Source organism: Poecilia reticulata, chromosome 7 (assembly GCF_904066995.2).
Source record: "Poecilia reticulata chromosome 7, P_reticulata-male-v2, whole genome shotgun sequence".
Classification (NCBI taxonomy): Eukaryota; Metazoa; Chordata; class Actinopteri; order Cyprinodontiformes; family Poeciliidae; genus Poecilia; species Poecilia reticulata.
The window spans coordinates 752802-773592 of record NC_088836.1 but is presented as its reverse complement, the minus strand read 5'-3'; the positions used below and the strand labels follow the sequence as shown (position 1 = coordinate 773592).

Sequence of the window (20791 nt, the reverse complement as noted above, 5' to 3'; positions counted from 1 at the left end):
TGAACTGTTCGTGGGCCGGCCACAGCGCAGGAGGAGGGCACCTTGTGGGAGGTATTATGAGAGGAATATTTTTAAAACTTATTAACCCTTTTTCAAACCTTTTGACCCATTATATCCTCTCTTATGCCCGGATTCAGAAAATGCTGTGCGCAAAGACTGAGATCACAGAAATAAAAGCGTCACAATAATCAGCATTTATTCAAGACAGATTCACCACAGTGCAGTGTTACAGACCACCACAAAAGCACATCACAAAACATCTGAAAACTCAGAGCTCAAACACATGAATCTACCTGAGAGAGGGAAAAAGACAAAATATGGAAACGACAAACAAAAAGCAAAGACGTTTTTGGAGAATTGCAAAAGCAAATTTGATTTGTTACTCCTGTGTACGAACTTTTATAGTAAAGGCGTATTCTTCTCTTTAATTTATTCAAGTAAGGCGTATCTTTGCTCATCCAACCAGGAGCTGTCTCGGACCCTCTTAAAAGTTACAAACTCTCTACAATTTGTTTTCAAGATCAAACACCAGTTGTCATCCATCCATCCATTTTCTTACACCCTTGTCCCTCATTGGGGTCAGGAGGGTTGCTGGTGCCTATCTCCAGCTAGTGTGCCGGGCGAGAGGCGGGGTCACCCTGGACAGGTCGCCAGTCTGTCGCTGGGCAACACAGAGACACACAGGACACACAACCATGCACACACACACTCACACCTATGGAGAATTTGGAGAGGCCAATTAACCTGACAATCATGTTGTTGGACTGTGGGAGGAAACCGGAGTATCCGGAGAAAACCCACGCATGCACAGGGAGAACATGCAAACTCCATGCAGAAGGACCAGGCCGGGAATTGAACCCAGAACCTTCTTGCTGCAAGGCAACAGCTCTACCAACTGCGCCACTGTGCCCACCAGTTGACACCTTCACCTAAACAAAGTGGAAGCAGAGCTTCTCCTCCACTGGCCTGAACTCATGCTGTTTTATGGCTTTTCACAAATCAGTATGAAAGCTGGAACTTCTCCCGATTCTTTCCCACACAGACAAAAGGCAGATCAAAAGATCTAGCAAGCAATCTGCTGTAACTACAGGTACCATAAAGATTAGTCCAAAAACTATATTTAGGCTATTTCAATCAATACAGGTTGTTAAGTTTTAAAACTAGCATATTTTAAATTTATTTTCTGAACAGAGGTCCGGGGACTGGCAACGGCACAGGAAGCATATCCCCGGAGGCGGGTCCGGCAGTCGTCGGCGATGCAGGAAGCAAGTCCCCGGAGGCAGGTCTGGCGCGCGTCGACAACGGAGGAGGCGTTGGGGCCTTGGGAGGTGACGGAGGAGCCGCTGGGGCCTCGTGAGGCGATGGAGGAATCGTTTGGGGCCGGCTCAAGGCGGAGACTTGGAAGGCCGGCTGAAGGCGGAGACTCAGGAGGAGCAGTGGGAGGCATAGACTTGGGCGGAACTGGGGGAAGAAGAAGCTCGGGAGGAGCAGTAGGAGGCATAAGCTCAGGAGGAGCAGTGGGAGGCAGAAGCTCGGGAGGAGCACAGGGAGACTCGGGGGCAGAGTCAGATTGGCAAACTCTAGGAGCAGAGCCACATCGGCAAACTCTAGGGGCAGAGTCACATCGGCGAAGTCTAGGGGCAGAGCCACTTCGGCGAAGTCTAGGGGCAGAGCCACATCGGCAAACTCTAGGGGCAGAGCCACATTGGCGAACTCTAGGAGCAGAGCCACATTGGCAAACTCTAGGGGCAGAGTCACATCGGCGAAGTCTAGGGGCAGAGCCACTTCGGCGAAGTCTAGGGGCAGAGCCACCTCGGCGAAGTCTAGGGGCAGAGCCACCTCTGGAGCAGGCACTGGAAACTCTGGAGCGGGCGGATGCTGCGGTGAGTACTGCCTTGGTGCAGGGACTGGGAGCAGCTGAAGGCAGCGGAGGTGACGCCCAGGGGCTGGGATCTCCGGTGGTTCAGGGCAGCAGTGACGGCGGGACCCAGGGGCCGGGTTTTCCGGCGGCTCAGGGCGGCTATGACAGCAAGGTACTACTCCGGGCAGTCAGATCACCAGCCACAATCCCCATCACTGATTCGGGCTAGAAGGGACTCCTCTCCAAAAGACTCCTTTCCGGACCCCCGCCGCAGCCTCTGTCGTCTGGGTGGGTTTAGGTCTGAGGCGAGACCCAATTCCTCCAGCATCAGCGGAGATGGCAGGATCTCTACATTCTGGTAGAGATCCCTTTGCAGTGGGAGGCATAGACTCGGGAGGAGCAGTGGGAAGCAGTGGGAAGAAGAAGCTCGGGAGGAGCAGTGGGAAGCAGTGGGAAGAAGAAGCTCGGGAGGAGCAGTGGGAGGCACTGCTCTGCGAGGTGTGGATCCAGCTGCTACTGGGTCCACACCTCGCGGGCCATTATGTCAGCATCCTCACCTCTTTTCTGGTAGGGTTTGTCTGTCATGACGTGGTGTTGTTGGTGGTGAGGAATACTCAGGTAGGCCCAAGTTGACATGATGAAATTATGTTTAATGATGAAAATCAACAAAATCCAAAAACAGGTGTAGCACAGGGAAACACGGAGGAGACAAGACGTCTGACGAGGTAAGACAAGGACCCGACAAGGAACAAAGACAACAGGTGGACATAAATACACAGGGAGGGTAATCAGGGAACGAGACACACCTGGGAAGCAATCAAGGGGAAGGCTTTAGAACAAAGTGGCTTTAGAAATTCATCCTTTAGTGCAGCTTCATCTAGTGGATGCATAAGGTAACTCCAGCCTCTACTGTAGCATCTATTCTATGCGTCTTATAATGCGGTGCGCCTTATATACAGAAAAAGTTTTAAAATAGGCCTTTCATTGAAGGTGTGCCTTATAATCCGGTGCCATAAAATACGGTAAATAAACACAGAAAAACCTAGAAATAAATACACAGAAAACACAGACCCCAACAAAATGTCCATTTTCCCAAAATTCTTATACCTTTTCCAGTCCATTCCTTTACACATTCCAGCTTCCTTCTTTTCTATACGGAAAAAGCCTTTACCAAATTTATATGGAACAATAAACGCCCCAGATTGCGACTCTGTCTTCTTTATCTGCCCTATGATCGAGGTGGGTTTAGAGTGCCGAACATTAAGCTGTACTATTGTGCAGCGCAGCTTTGTGCTGCTACTTCCACCAGTGTCAGACCCTGTTGGGTACAAATAGAGAACAACTCATTAACATTACCTTTTTCATTCTATCTTTACTCAGCTGCACTTAAACATCTATTAAAAAACACCAAAAATCATTTTCTCAAAAACACAACATCAGTTTGGCACCACTCCCATACGGCTTTAGAGGAGGCATCCAAGATCTCATGTCTGTCACCTATTTGGGGAAATATTAGATTCAAACCATGAAGAGCAGAGGGTTTAGAATATGGATAAATAAAGACTTAAATAAAATAGTGAAGCAGTTTTGATGTCCTTTGAACAACTGGTAAACAAGTACAGTCTGCCCCAAAAGCATTTTTTAAGTACTTAAAGAGTAGAAGCTTTGTTACTGCCTCACTGACGACTGGCAGTAAACTACCGCAAAATAATTGTACAATACAGTTTTTTCCTAGGCAAGACATTTTGCATTTTAGAAAACCAGCATTTAAAGACAATATTAAACTGAAGGAAAAAAATACTTTCCATAATAAATCTTTTAGGGAATGAATCAAAATCTACAGAGCATAATCAACATTGTTATATTACCAGTGTTGGTGATGTATGTTAAAAATGCAATGTTAATTAAACACTTGTTTAGTCAAATTCAAAGATAGGTTTGTCAGTTTCCCTAAAAAGATGGTGTTTGATAAAGAGTTACTCCCACAATCGCAGCGTATCTGTGACGTCACGTGTTTGCCTGGGAGACAGCAGTATGGCGTCTTGTCTGGATCTTATCATATCAAGGTAAGTTCCCCAAATCTATTTAAACATGCTCTTTTTGTCCTCTCTTTAATGTGTTTATGTAATGTAATGGTGATGTATTGTCTCAATGTTTGTAACTCCCTGGCGGACATTATACCACAATGTATGCTGCGTTTATGCTGTTATGTATTCTGTATCTCAATAAAGATCTATTAGCGGCGAAGAAAGAAAAACAAAACAGGCTCGGAGTATGTTTTTTTTTTCTAATAATCTCTGTATTACTCTTCACCTTTTTTAATAAAGGAAGTTGCATACTTAACATTTTTTAGTCAGATTCTAAAATGTTTAAACACATATAGCACATTTACACAAGGAATGTAAACAAATAATCCCTTTTCAAATACTCTCCAAATCTCAGGTAAGACAATACAGTGTAATAAAACTATTATGTTTTTAGGGTTAACTTTAATCAGTCAAACCGATTTGCTCAGGAATAAATGAAATATTTTAGTGAACCAAAATATTCCAACTAGATGTTACCTGACTTAATATCTGTGTTTAACTAACTGTCATTTGGGAAAGCCTAAATGAGTCAGGTGTTCTCCCGTGGTATACAAAACCTGGACCAGCTGGCAGCAGGCGAGGGGAGCTGGGTGTTAATACAGCGGGAGCTGACGTCACCGAAAACGTCGGACAGATATTGCAATTAGGTGATGCACTGATGAACCGAGCAAAAATGTGAGATTTATACATCTACATTCTCGCCTACAAACATTGTTTAAATCATGTTGTGTCACGGCTGCTAAGCAACATAACCTTCACCTCGTTGCCTCGCGCGCTGCAGCAGCTGGATGTCTAAAGTTAACCTCAGCGTGGATCCCACGCTCCTCCTTTCACTCGAACTGGACACAGGCTGACCGCTATGGATATTTACATCAACCCCCTGTGAGGAATTATGATTAGTTATGAAGAGTTATTGATTAAGGTAAGAGTTTAAATCTACCGCGTTAGCTCTGGTTGCGCAGCTCTACGGGAACCGCAGGAATAACTCTTAGTTGCGCTTTCAGAGGTGCTTTGAGGAGCGGTGAGAAAGAATGATGTATATTTGTGAACAAAACAATATGCAGCGTTTATATCTCAACACGCTGCCCAACGTTTGGCCCTGTCTTCCCTGTAAAGTTTAGGTTTGTGTTCCCGGTTAGCCGGTGCGTTAGTGGTTAACAACCCAGTGCTAATCAGACATCGTGCAGGTTTAACCCGGTGAGGAGCTTCCCGCTCTCCTCGCAGTCACGTATCACGCTGATTTTATATTATTTTATTATTATTACTAGTATTATTTTTCCGGTTACATTAAGCATCAAACCGTATTAAATGCTTTGCTCACTTAGTCAGAGTTAATGCGCGAGGCCACCGGACATTGAAAAATTCGTCCAGAAACTCGACCAACCAAAATAGTTTCTGTGTCCCCTTGTTAAAAACTAAACAGACACGAAATGAAAGAGCTACTAAAGTTACATTAGCAGCATTGAATTAAATCTCCCATTTGTTGCTCATCTCTGCATAGTGCAGCGCATTACCACATCATGCAGGGCCGGTCCAAGGCTGCATGAGGCCTGGAGCAGAATATGACTTACGGGCCCCTTTTGTTGCTAAAAACATCAGCACGTCTAACAGCTTCTGTATTAGATTTAGTGAAATCTAGGACAGGGGGAGTAGTTTAACTGGCAAACCTAAAAGGCAATAAATTATAACTGCATCTTACTAATTTGTATTTGTGAACAGACGGAGCTGAAACTCAAAGATTAAACTCAGCATCAGATTGTAGCTGTGGCAACAAACCAATCTGACTATGAATATTGTTCTTTGTACTTCTACAAAGTAAACTTGCGAGCTCCTTCAAATCTTACATATAAATGTTAAATAATTTAAAGTCTTTTAATTTATATATGCTGAAACCATTTTGTCAAATTTAGCAGCAATGATAATCTCAATAAACAAATGCTACATTTATATATCTGTGGTCTATGTTAAAATATTAGCATTTATGGGGCCCCTGAAGCTCTGGGGGGCCTGACGTAATTTGGATTTAACAGAAGTGGACATAATTGATATTTATTTTAATTGTATTTTTTGATTAGTTGTCTTTAAGACTAGTTGTGGGTTTATATAGTAGTTCACTTACAATGTTTTCCCAGTGATATTTTTACTTTTATTGTCTACGTAACATCTTTTAATACAAAAACACGGTGGACCGCCAGTGGACCGCCTCGGCGCCCTGACCACCTGGCTTAGCAAGTTTTCTGGGGGAAACCCTGCACAGCATCTTAAAAGCATTTCACAAAACTACTGAACTAAATGCAAAAATCAACTAAATAAAGTAACGAAATCCAAATCTTGAGTGAACAGAGCAGCCAGTTGCAGTTAATAAAATGTTGCCCTTAGGTGTTAATGTTTCACACAGCAGTCTCATAAAGCCTCACGCTCCATATTTGACTTCAGTGACACTCGCCGCTAATTATGGAGTTACGGAGCGTGCTGCGGTGCATTGCACGAAACTCCAGTGGATAAAAAAACAAGCTGAGCTGAAGGAGTGCTGAGCAGACACACAGCGATGTGCCAGCCTGCTGCTGCCTTATTACGGGAAACCTTTGACATTTTCACAGCACTTTCTGTTTATGTGCTCATCTCACTGTGTGACTTGTGAAACTTAACTGCTCCACACCCCAAAACTTGCTCAAATAACCAAAAATTACAGAACGTCGCACACAACAATGAGGCTTATTCCCTGTGCGTACAATCAGTAAACATACAAAATAACTTCCTATTTTCCCTCCAAGACTAAGCACAACACCTAAATTGCTCATATTACCATCAGTTCTTCATTATATTTCCATTTCTCTCTCCCTTTCATTCATCCCATCATTATTTAAATGAGCAGGCAGGTGGATGCGCGAGGCTGACAGAATACTAAGCACTCGTTCCATTTGTTCCCTTTTGTGCACACAGTCCCTGTAGTGTATGGCAAAAGGCGAAGGCAATGTAATGTAATGATGAGCTAAATGGACAGAAGGTAAACAAAAAACACAAACAAAGCAGGCTTTAGGGAGAATTAATTATCCCGACGTTGCCAGCGGAGCTGAACACCAGTCAAATCTTGACAAGCTGGCAGAATGAACCATGGACAAGTTTTCAGCAGCACGGTTCAGAACGAGTCAGGCTGAGATTCATGGGTTTTTAGGCGACATACGCATCCAAATGGCTCCGCAACAGAAGAAGGAGTCAGAAAAGATAGCTAAACAATAGATTAAGAGATTCATTAACTGTGAAGCTGATCATTAATAGGCAGGAGAATGAGGTTAAAAAGCTAAAACAATCTGGAGAGAATAAAACAGTCTAAAGATGAAAGGTTGTGGATTTCAAAAGATTTGAAGTGCCATCAATAAAATATTATTAAGTCTTCCAGAATTATGCATTAGTATAGTTTTTTTGTTTTGTGTTGCATGAAATTACAACAGAGGAACTGATTCAGTTTTCTGGGATGAATTCAATTCACGGCACCAGCACCTCCCGACCCCACTGAGGGAAAAAGGGTGTAAGAAAATGGATGGATGGATGGAATTCAATTCACTTTGTTAAAGATTTAACAAAAAAATATAATAGTTACTAAGGAATCTGGAAGTAAAGCATATCTGGACTACATGTTTCCAATCTGGGCTTTAGACAGCAAGGCTGAAAAGAAATACATTCAACTGTTTGTATAAATGCACTCACAGAACAGACACAGATAAATACAGTGTACTTTCTTTAGAGACCACTAAATGGAATCAAATGAAATATTAACACACTGAAGGAGGGTTTGTTGAAAATATTTCATTCACCTTATTGCTGGTGTTGATGTGGAACTGACTGTTTCCATCCTCCATTCATTTTGATGGATATTTTGATTGCTAGTCTTAAATAGTGAGCTGCATTTTTTAAAACAATCTTATTCTACATAAATAGTAAAACATCTACAGACATGTCAAACAGTTTGCTGCTGCACCTCTAATCAGGTTAAACTCCACTTGTAGATGAAACTGGTGAAAGTTTAATATGCACTTCTGAGATTATTTTCATTTTCTTTAGCCAGATATAATCTAAATGTCAAGATTATAACCTTGATTAAGACCTGGAGTCTTTTCTTAATTTAAGTTTGTCAACAAAAAAAAAACACCCATAGAGGAAAATGTTTAGTTGACTTTGCGACTGAGCTGACAAGCAGGGAAGAAATGTTAGCTTCTATGAAGGATGAAAGCACTGCAGGAAGCAGGCAAGGTATGATTTCTGTCATGAAGTGCGGTTTTGGTGATGGCGGTGGGCCCAGGTTTGTTGAATGAAATGATGATTTTAATGATAATCATGAAGGTGAACAGAAATCTAGGCAGCACAGGTGAACAATGAGGCTAAGAACTCAAACACGCTGGTAGCACGGTAAAAGACATGTGACATGACACTCGACATGGACCCAACAGGGAAACACAGACACAGGTGGGATTAAGTCCACCAGGAAGTAATCAAGGGGAACAAGAGGAAAGCTGGAGATAATCGAGGGGTAGGCAGGACAACATGGAGACTCAACTCAACACAGAAACCTAAATTAACACACAGAAAAACCAAATCCTCGCAATTTCAGTTTAAAAAAAAAAAGTCTATGTGAATTAGGTGGAAGGCCAGGCTAAAAGTCACAGAATCACGTTACAACATTCCCTCTCATCTGCATGTCACCACCAAATGAAACCAGGTTTATACCAGAAATAACTGGCTGAAATCAACTCTGCTGCTACTGCTTGATTGTTGATGCTAAAATAAACAGGCACAAATAACATTGTCAATGTGCAATTGAGAAGTTTTGATTTTGGTAATGATTTTATTTTTAGTTCTTTACTAAATAATAGAAAGAAAAAACTCCTAAGTAGCTATACCAAAATAAAAAACTACGTAGCTGTGACCTAAAAACCCAGGAACATACCAAACTGTAATTTTTATCCACTGTAACACCATAACTAGTTATTAAAATCTAATTCCTGGTTGAAAATTTAGATGTCAACACCAAAAATGACTTTTTATCCAGAACAGTTTCTAGTTTTGGAGCTTTTTCTGTGTGTGAATCACTGGAAACCAGAGGTGTGCCGATCGATCGGCCACCGATCATAATCAGCCGATTTCCATGAAAAAGTGTATGATCAGTGATCACCAATTGATCACTGTCTCTTGTTAATGACCACCTAAACCAATCAGCTGTATCTCACTTCGCAGCCTGCGTGTGCAGGCTGGTCATTACCAGTGATTGGCCCTGATGGGAGATCGGAATTGGAATCGGCAGCAAAATTCCTGATTGCAGCGTCCCTACTAGAAACCTCATGGAACTGAACCACAAAATTATTAATGCATGTAACTTTCTTATTGTCTGCTATGGTAAGAAAGGATTTCAAGCACAGATTCTTATAATTGCTAGTCTAACCATTAATTTAACATTTTTCAGACACAAGCCAAGCATCTGATGTTGTAAATGTGTGCATTAGCTTTAGGTTTTTTAAGGAAAGCCTGTGAGTCACTGGGCGCTCCATCGTTCTCTATGTGGCTGTTCTGGGCTGGATCTCCGGTTTCACATCAGTTTCCTGCACGTCTTCTCTTTCTCTCCTCACATTCGTTCCTAACAACTTCTTGTTCGATAAAAAACATTTTCTCTACCTGCCAAGCAGTGACTGAACATCTCAGAGATCAGACACATCTAAAAACATTTCTAATTAAGGATGTGTTTCTACAGGAACATAAATCTGGAGATATTTGTCTGCCATTGTTTTCCTCATGCTTTTCGGATGTGATTCAGTCTCTTCCCTGACAACACATAACCAAACTATTGACCAGTAGAAGTCAGTCCAGCAAATCCTCTAATCAGTATTCAGAGGGTTTACATGTAGAAATTCATACAGAACGGCATAAATCTTGCAGAGATGTGCATAAATGCTATTTTGAAAAGTGCATGAACATAGTAGTGTGCTATTACCCTTCATCATGCTGAACGAACTGGCCTAGTTCAGTGTATAAATACTCCTTACACTGTGAGGGAGTCGGAACAGAAACGTTTAAGTAAGAGGGACTACAAGGCTCTCTCTTTTTATTTCTCTCTTTGTCTCAATATCTTTTCCTGCGCTCTGTCTCGCCCTCTGCTATCATAAGTCTTATTAAAATTGTGGAAGAAGGAGCATTCAGGAGCACTCAGACCAGAGCCTGGCTTTCTGCAAGGGCTAAGGTGGGGGGGTCTGCAGGATGTGGGAGGGAGTGTCAGTGGGGGGTGGAGGGGTGGGTGGAATTAGGGGGGTGCTTGCCTGCTTGGCTCTGTATTGGGAAAATAACGTATCAGAGCATAAATGGTGTTGCTGACATGCTACTGGGCCATGTGTCAGTGTGTTGTAATTGTGTCCAGTCGAGCGAAACACAGATATTCACAGATACACACGCACACCCACGGACACACACACACGCATATGCAGGCACGCACGGACACACACACGCACGCACACACACACACAGGGACCGATGCTTTGCCCACTCTAGCGTTGTCGTCATTCCTTTGGTTTGATTTCTGGACCTCAACCTGACGTCAACCAGAATGTGACTGTGTGCGCGTGTGTATCAGCAGGGTGAGACCTCCTACTTACTGCAGATGGAGCAACCACATAAACCATAAATTAAGAATAGATTTTTTATGGGGACAGCATGGATACGTCTGCAAATAGATGCATGTGGACCTATAAGTGTAGTGGGTTGGAAAGACCAACAACAAGCAAAAGCATCAATTACTTCATTAGGTAATGATCTGGTCTCCTACATGGATGTGAAGTCACATCTTAACAAACTATTTCAGTTTCACAGGATTCAGTCTTCACAATGTCTCCTCTGTTTGTTTTTAATGTTTGTTAAAGAAATAAGATTTTGACATTTGATGTGATTTCCACAGGGTCTTTGGTAGATCTGGATTCAGCTGAACAGCAGCTTAACATAAAACTTTGCTTAGATAGCTTGAGTTGAAAAGTTTTTTTCTGTCTGCTGCAATATCTCAGTTTAGTTTGTGTTATTTTACTAGTTCACATCAGATGTTATCACATAAACAGGTCATATTGAATAATACAGAGTTAAATTAGATTAAATTAGACAATGAAAGTCTAACTGAAGGAAGACCGATCTTCATGTTGTACAACACAAGTTCCTGTTTTAGCCAGCGATGCTCATGGCAGCTGCTGTTACTGTTAAATAAAGGCCGGACCGGATCTGACTCTCAGTGCTGCTCAGAAAGCAGCAGTCCATTGTTTGTCCTTGTGACTGGTTTGTAGCGCAAACTCTTTATCAGCTCCATGTTGCACACAAAGCAGTTTGATGTGAAAACTTTCCCCCACTGATCAGCTTGCTGTGTGACAGAACAGTCTGTCAGACACGGAAAAGAAAAGGTTAATTTTACATCCGCATACATATCCTCTTACTCCGAGTATGGAGTGAAGAACATGCGGAACCTTGAAAGATTCACCCCAAATCCAAATATATTTCATGGTTCAGAAGAACTAAGATGGTGTTAAATACACCCAGCTCTCCTTTACAAAAAGATGTGAGTCAGGACATGCTGAGTTTGAGGAACTTCAGAATGAATAGTTTCATATCTACATGAACCCCCAGTGACCACACAGTCAAAGTTTTCTAAAACATTCACACAAACCGTATAATCCAACATCAGGCTGTGGGTTGGTGTGTGTGCTACACGTGGAAACACACACACACATACACCCACACACGCACACACAACTTAAGATTCAACTGCAATCAGTAAACAATGTTTCAGACTGAGCCCAGAAAAACAAGAAGCACGGGGTGAAATGTTCAGCTCGTGAAACTTGTGCGAGTGTGTGTGCACGTTTTTACAGAAGATCAGTGAACTGCAGATGTCTCACTCTAACTGCAGCAGATGCCACTGTGAAAAAAAACAGAACCGCACAGATATTGTTGAGCAAAACAATCCTTTGACTTGCAGTTCTTAAGGATACAGTGACTGCAGGGCTGAGTTAATAGCAGGATATCACAGCAGAGTACAGTTAAGAATCACGTTGACCCGGGAAGCCATTTATTTTTCCCTAATTAGCAACCTGACAGTGAAATTACGGTTACACACTCTACTAGTTTGGTCATTTTCACTCAACTATTAAATTAGTGCCTGCTCATCACAGCTCCAAGCAGAATGATGTCTAATTTAAAATAACTTGCTGCTGTGTTAATCAAAAATGCAGCTTTTTACGGCTTCTGTGGCATAGTTGTGCCATCAACACGCGGAAGACAGAGCCAGCTAGTTTAAAGAGACATGCTAATTACTTCCAAAATATGACAGCGAGCTGAGAGGAGGAGGGTTCCCTGAATGTCTCTGCACAGACATGCTGAGTGACTTCTTCACAGATGCAAACCTTCATTTTCTAAGATTAAGGGATTTTAAAAATAATTTTATTTACAACTCCATTATGAAAAAAAGGCTTCTTTAGCTCTGACATTATAACGATATTTCACATGTTTTCATGTCTTTATTTTATTAATTTAGCTTACATAATATTGTGTGTTTTGTATTTTTGAAGTGAGGTGGTGCAAAGTTAGTTATAGTACCTGTAACTTTAGAGGAAATATATCACAGTAAGTTTATAAAATCATGAACAAATCCAAAGAATAAAGCAAAACTAACTGAGAGTTCGACAGGAGCTTCCCTCGTCTATGTAAAAATGTATGGTTGGGTTAAGTTTGTAGCGCTTTTTTAATATATATGAACAATGTCCATGTTACTAAGCAAACGAGGCGAAATTTTGAATTTTATAACAAGAGTCCAAAACTTTTCAGCTATTCTGCATTTCTAAAATTAGCTAAAATGGTTAGCCCTCCAGTGCTTTTCTTCTAAAAACTCATCGCCATGGCAACAAGTTTCAGGATCTCAAATTCATCGCCATGGCAATGGGTCGCTCAAACTCCTCGCCATGGCGATGAGGTAAGCAAGTTTAAAAATCTAACTTTTAAATAGTCAAACTATCCCTTTAAAAGACTCTTGTTGATTATTTCATGAGGATTTACATAAATGTCTTTGCATGATGATCAGTAACCACAAACAATCAAAACATTTTATGTTTTTAGTATTTTTAAAAAATGACATAGCATCTCGTTGTTTTACCAAAATATGTGTGGACCCAACATATAGTATAAAAGTTAATTTGATTAATCATCCTGTAAGCCATATTAAGATACTTGAGGTAGCTCCCCTCCTAAAAAAATATTGTAACAAAAAGGAGATTTTTTTTTTTACAGCAAAAACAGAATGTGTTTAGTTTTACTCATACATGGTTTTAGCGTGTGGTGGTTAGACTCTCAGGCTGCTTACCCTGTTGCTACCCAGTCCTAATACTCTTCTGAAGGAAAGCGTCAGAACAATCCCTAACAGCAGAGACAAATTTACTACAAACTTCGAAGCAACATCATTAAAGAGGATCTTTGTTGCTGTGCAGCAGAGATCCTGAGTGGCAGCCCAGTTCAAGACTAAGATATCTGGCAAAAGGACAACATTTAAAAGTCTCACTTAAGGCTGACATGTCACTTGCAGATTTCCTGATCAGACCCACCACTGAATCAGATACAGTGAACAGAGACTCTGCCTGACAGCTTCCAGATAGCATCAACGGATGGTTCAGTACACTGAGCATCCACATCAAAAACCCACCCATCCTTCCAGCTCTGCAGCCTGTGAATCACCTGCATTTTCAAAAAGTCAGGTTTATTTCACAGCTGCAGGGTATATAAAAGAAGACCTGCACTGTTAACTACATAAACAATTACTGCCTGTCAAGAGGATCAAAAGCAAACAGTGCTGCACTTTCCAGCTTGGTTTCTCTCTCATTGCAGCTGCTGTTTTTCTCTCTTTGGACATCTGATTCTAAACTATCTCGGCAGATCAATAGTGGTTAAGCTCAGGTGAGATGAGGCAAGCCTGAGTGTAAACTGTATCTGAAGGATGGGCCTAATCTTTTGGTTTGAATAGCAGCCAGTGTGGATAGTACTCACATATGACTTGTCTTTAACGGTTTGCCTTCTGTGATTAGCTATGATGTTGCTAGTTTTGTAGCTTGTTTCTTAGCTGGCTAGCTAGCTACTAAGCTAACTAACATCGGCTGTGAGGTTTCTTATCATTGATTTGCAACATTTTAGATTATGATAATCTCTTTTGTAACATTACCACTATAGCTTAGCTATAATTTTAGCATTATCATACTCATCATATAACGATAACTTAGATTTTCAGTTACAGCCACAGCAAGTCATTGCTTTTCCATATACAAGTAAACATGCCTTTGGAAAGTTTTTTTCTTATTAATGAAAAAAAAAAGTTTTTTCTTCTTTTGATGGAGTTAATGACATGCTGATCAGAACAACTGATGCATTTCAGACTTTTCGTTTTTTGTATTAATTGTGCCACAGCTATTTACTATGTATCATAAATCTTTTATTCTCAGGAATCATAACACTGAATTGGGCTGAATTGTGAGAGATAAATAAACTGCAGTTAATTAAGCTGAATATTGTTTCAGCCTCAGAGCAGAGACACCAGACGCAATCATTCAATCTGTCCACCTAAAAATGTGAAATATTTACTAACTTTAAGGAAAATTATTAAACGTACTATTTTTTTTCTTATTGTTTCCTTGTAGTTATACTCCGTGCAACAAGACGTACATATATGGAGTTCAGCCCTGTTTTTGGAAGATTTGTGCAATTTGCATGATAAAATTAAGCCCACCTAATTATATCACCACTCGTCATAAAACTGGGCTACCAAGCTCCTCTTTGTATGAACCGGACACAGCCACAGATAATCAGAATCCTAAGGCAACTTTTCAGCCTCACTTTTGATATCTTGATGTGAGACGTTCTCTGTCAGCCTCCCCGCCCCGGCTGAAAGATGAGGTAGATAATTCTACTGTTGTGTGAAATCTATGATGTGAAAAGATTTAATTAAGATAGGCCAAGGAGTCCTAATTAATTCTGCCTCTTTGCACGTCGGGCTTACTGTCAAGAACAGAGGGAAAAGGCTTCGGCAGAATAAATTACAGGGATGCTGTAACTGTTCTTCAGTCAATCTGAAGGAGGTGATGGAATTGATGCACTGGGTTTCCGTTTTCTCTCAGAGGTTCTGTTGGTTCCTGGTAATGTTTTTCCACAATAAGTGAGCCCACTAGCACTTCTTTCGCAGGCGTCCCACCATCTAAGATCAAATCACATTTCAGACCGGGAGTTTATTTTGACTGTCAGTCCTCTGGAGAGACCTGTCAGTGACAAAATGTGAAATTGAAAGCTTCCTTGCAAATGGGTTCTTGCTGGCCAAGTGGTGCTGAAGATGGTGACAGTCACTAGAGACCTCTGAACTATCTAAGGCTCCACTCTTCCATTACACCTTCTTTCCTCCCAGTCTCTGGGTTATATTGAATCCTGATTGGCCTTTGTTTAGTCACTCACCTCCGGCTGAAATTGAATGAAATGAAAGGCCCAGGAGGCACTGAAGATGCCTCCTGGGAGCCATCTTCAGTGACTTTCCCACTGAAGACTGAGACAGAAAAGTAAATCTATTTCTGTTCAATTACGACTATTTTTGGCCACAATTCGTCTGAAGCTTGTCATTAACCTATAATAGATGGCTATCGCAGCTGTACTCCTGCTTCTTGTCCTTGGCTGGTGGGGAAAGTACTGTCCATGTTTTTCTAAATTCAGACATTTAACAGCTTGAAGCAAAAGCCTCATTTATCAAGCATTTCTCTCAGCCAAGCCCCGTTCCCCCAAGTCCAATATTAATCCCCCAAGCTGCAAATTCTATGAGCTTTCCAGCTTTGGCTAAACACGCAACAACTGTCTTATTATCAGGAGACGACAGGCAATAATGACTGTGGCCTGAGCTAAGCAACTGCTCCTTTGAGCTTTCAAAGAAAGAAGCTAATTAAAGGCTGCTTTATGACTTTTGTCACTTTTTGGACTAGTGATTATGGGCCATTCAGTGGGGAAGATTCGTCACCTATTTGTGTATGGCACACACCATACATTTCATCAAAATGCTTTTTGCTTTATGTTGTGCCAAACCTGCACATTTCTCCTCAGCAAGCCCCCAGACGTTTCCTCAGTGTTTGCAGAAGGAAATTCTTCGACTTTCTGCACTCTCTCCTCGTGCTAATAAGGACATCTCATCAACGGCATTTCAGAGACAAACTAAGCTGTTTAAAAATGCCGGCTCCTTGGTATTTTGTCTGTGATTTCCTGTAATTAAGTACTGTGGAGTGGAGCGTCCTTGGCTCTAAGGACAAGTTCAGTGGAACGAGCTCTGTGCTCTTTGAAGCCAATTTGAATAATGGCTCAGCTGCATTAGCACTCTGCTTGTCTCAAGCATCTTTCCCAAAACCCCTCGACTCCTTCAGAAACTATACATTAAAAAAAGAAAGAACGTGGCCCGCTGCCATATTTGGGCCAACTCTAATTGTCTAACTAATCTCCTCAGCGTTAAATGACCCAGAGAAACCGGGTCCCAGAGGGCAGGCTTACCCCGCTGATTGGAGACTTTGCTTTTTGTTTTCCTCGGCATATTAAACCAACGTAGGCTGCTGGTGCAAAGCCTACAGAACTATTGGAAATGTAATTAAGTGCCAGGAACGGCTTTTAAATGGTTGACTAGTGCAGAAACAAACTGTGCCCTTTAGGCAGCAAAAACTTTAATACATGGGAAATGAGTGGCTCAATCAATAGGCAGGACCTCATTTCTTTTGTAGAGGAAAATTCAATGCAAGGCGGGAGTGGGATGCTCCATTGTACTGAGTGCCATCTTTCAGCAGGATAGTCAAAAACAGACCAACAGAGACCTCTCTGCCAGATCCAATCATTCATCGGGACAACTGCATCAGTCTTAGAAAACCACAAAACAAATGGAAGCTTCAGACAGAGCTGGAGTTGAACCCCAGAGCTTTGGAACGGGGAGCAATGTGAGAAAGATCCAATATGCTCATAACAACTCGCAATCATTTCACTTCTACAGTGAACAGATAATTATCTCCCAACAATTTCTAATTTGATTAGTTTAGTGACATGTTTCACCAGCTGCTTTTAGTTTTGGTTTCTCCTCTGACCGACTGTGTAATTATCAGAAACAGATTCAGAGAGTTCACACTGCAATCTTTTGTCCATCAGAGGTTTTGGGATCATCAGAAGACTTTTCTCTGCACCGAGCAACTCACAATGATGCCACACCTTCAAAAAGGAGGCTGTCCCTGGCAACTGTGTCCATCTATGCAAGGCGGGAGCGGGATTCTCCCACCAGAAAAGAAAAGACCAGCCCAACTATAAAACACTGTCTCACTGTGTTACTGCTGATAAATATTCATGATAGAAGCTTGAAAACCAGCTGTTTTCCTCCAATTAAAGCTCTCAAACTTACAGTGTTTTAGAAATAGGCTGTTGCTTTTTGTTAAATTAGCGGCTCGTGCTTCTGGCCAAGAACAAAACTGAAACCATAAAGAACCGTAGCACAAGATTTATATCCATCGCCTGGGAAGAGAACATATGGATAACAAGCCGAGATGAAAGTGACGCTTCCTGCCTGTGTTTTCTCCAGGTGCATGAAGTAATGTTGAGATGTTCACAGAGACAGGAAGGTCCATTATCTGACTATAGACAAGAAGCTTCATCCCAACTAGCTGTGCAGAGGAGATCAAATCAAGTCATCAAAGGGGACAGAGCAGAAATGATCCAGCACCCACCGTACCAACGGCACTGAAACAAAATGCAGTGCGGCTAAATCTGGTAGAGAGGAGGCTGCCCTCTTCAGAGGTCTGCTGTCTGTGGCATCACTCTGCAGAAACCCAACAAAGACAGAACGGAGGACTTACCATCAGGAGGCTGGGCCGGAGTGAAGTGAGACGGTTTGTCTGAAAGAGACAGACAGACAGAAACAGTTTAGTTTGGGGAAATCTGGAGATTCCTCTGGGTAAAGCCAAGTAAATTAGTTGCTTCAAAAGTAAAAAGAAAGATAAAAAAAAGAAAGAAAGCAAACAAATTCTGTCTTTGTACTTTTCTATCTAAACCCACTGGAACAGTGTGGCTGGGCCCTGCAGGGGTCAGGTAGAGCTAATCGAACACGAGTGAGTTTCAGCAATATTAACATCATCACCGTGTCGTGACAGTCGCTTATCCTAATCATCCCCAAACATACGCCATGACTCCGCATAGTGCAAGAGCACAACAAGGATTTGAGGACAAGGGATTTATTTTTGATGTTCTTATCTGGTTGAAAAGTTCAAGATAAGACGGCAAATGCTCACAACAACGAAGGAGCAGGGAACAGACACTCAGCTCCAACCCACCTGCAGACACATGTGGAGTAAATCTGAAAGTTTCCCCCAGTAATACATCACATGACATTATGCTGCACCGCCAAGACAGTGACATACGGCGGCCCGGTACGTGGGAGTACAGAACATCAGAGCTGGAGTGTCAAATGACTGGGAAAGCCTCAGCTGGACGGCCTGTTGTAACCCAAGACCTTCACAGGTTCCACAACTTGGCCTCTTTAAGTGAAGTGGCCTCTTATTATTTTACACGGCAGGGTGTGCAAATAAATCAGAAAACATCAACTTTTTTATTGCTGCTACACTGAATGATTATTTTTAAATTATAGGGTCAAAAGCAGGGGTGAAAGTAAGGGGGTACGGAAGGGTACTGCGTACCCCTAAAAGATTTAGGGGGGGTACGCAGTACCCTCAAGAGAGGAGCGGCTGTCTGCTGTAAAAAAATCAATGGGTTCACTGTGCAGCTGTGAGTTCACCCACTAATCAGCCGTGACTGATTCGTTTTTCAAGAACAATCTAAAACACGACTTAATCAGTTAATAGCTTTTTTTTCTCATTTCATATTGTTTCTGAATTGTTCGTGCTTTGCTAGAGCAGGGCGCAATATGTCGATCGCGGAAGGTTTTGAATCGATCTCGACATTAGGTGACAACGCAGCCAGGACACTGAGAGCAGCACGTCCTCCTCTGGCTCCTTATCAAAACGTTGTAATTTTATTAAAGAGCAACAACAAAAAAATCTACATAACGTGCTCAAATCAATGACCCAACAACAATAATAATCTCAGTAATTAATTGTTTTAACAAGGTGTTGCGCAATTCTGTGCGTTTTGGTTCCATTACCAAAATAACGAGCAGAGCAGGAGTTTAAAATGTACTGATCAACCACCGCTGTGTTCGGGGGAGCGCTTACTAATAAGGGCAAAATAAATATCAAGCCTGCAAACCTAGTATTGTAACGGACTGGTTGTTATGTTTTTAACATAATCTCGGTTCGGCTTGTGGAGCGCAGGAGGTTGCCATAGCAACGGAGGGCTTAAATGACAGAGACTGAGAGTAAAAAGGTGAGAGTGGTTTAGAGTTGATCACCTGTTCAGGTTGTTTTACCTTTTTTTACTTTTGCATTGGTGCATCACAGCCGCTGTAGTTTCTGAACGTTCAATAAACGACAAACTTGGACTAATTACCTCGTTCTTTAAAACACGGTAAATATGTTTAATTAAGTATTTAACAAACAAATGGCTTCAACCGTGATAATTATGTGAAATTAAATTAATTGTCTGATATAAAAAAATAGTTTGGTGCTGTTGGGCTCAGAGTCTGAGAAGCTTTTCCTTTATCAAACAATTTTGTTTTTTGCTTCTTTTTTAGTGGAAATATTGATGTTGATGAGACTTTCTCCAAAATGACCTTTTTCAACCTTTATAGCTCCACTGTTGAAAATGAGGCTCTAATATTCACGAATGACAGTGAAATAAAATCCAGTCCAACATCTGATTTGAGGTGATTCCTCTGGAACCTTTTGGAGGAAAATATCCCCACGTCAGAAGATGAGCTTTAACCTAACAGAGCTCTGTGGTTCCTCCTGTCAGTATGAGAGTCAGGGTGAGGAGGCACCATGTTAGGAAGAGAAGTGGAAGCTGGAGGATCTTTAGAACAAACACGTCATGATGCTGGGCTACTGATTATCCCTCTGTCTGGACACAGGATCAATAGCACCAGTTTAAAAGCTAAAATCAATGGTTATATGCCAGACATGGAAAACTGGGATTCATCCATGCCATGATGTTCAGGATTTAGGTCTCATGGCATCTCAAGGTGTCAACATTGCAGCCAGTGGGCTGAGGGAGGAAATACAGCTTTATTTTGTAGCAGTTCAAGAGCTACCAGCTTTTATCGTTTCGCAAAAAAATTAATCAGTACAGATACTCCAAAGCACACAAAGAAGAGATATATATATATATATATATATATATATATATATATATATATATATATATATATATATAATTTTCTGGTCAAAAGTATGGGAATAAGCTATTTTCCAACCCCAAGGAAATGTTATATACAATCCAAATAAGTAAAGTGTCTAATTTCTGATATTAGGCAGCCGATGTTCTCATTTGAGAGGCAGTAAGGAGGAACGGTTTGTTCACTAGATAATGGTATATTCAAATTACAGCGGATGAAGCGCTGTGGATAGAATAACTGATTAAAAAGCTCATCATTTTAGCAGCATATAGGAAACATCAAGTGTGATAATTACGTGTGCATGTTGTATAGATATAATATGACGAACATTATCAGAGAGAACTCTGAGAAGCTATTTTGCTCCACGAATGAATTGATGTGAGAATGTAAACACATTCAGCTCATGAGTCAACACATAATAATACTTAATTCACCAGAAGTTTTTTTGGACAAACTGAGTCATGCTTTGTTTTTGTGGCTTTTATTTGACAGGTCTCTACACAG

General features: G+C 41.4%; 1 protein-coding gene across 12 annotated transcripts in view; it reads right to left on the bottom strand.

Annotated features, from left to right (window-relative positions):
- Positions 1 to 20791, bottom strand: part of agrn (agrin) — a 464513-nt gene that overhangs the window by 255035 nt on the left and 188687 nt on the right. For all 12 annotated transcript variants that reach the window (XM_081608532.1, XM_081608541.1, XM_081608536.1 and 9 more), the window contains one exon: positions 17859 to 17897. In XM_081608532.1, the coding sequence (XP_081464658.1) occupies positions 17859 to 17897 (39 nt within the window). The remainder of the gene's footprint in view (positions 1 to 17858; positions 17898 to 20791) is intronic.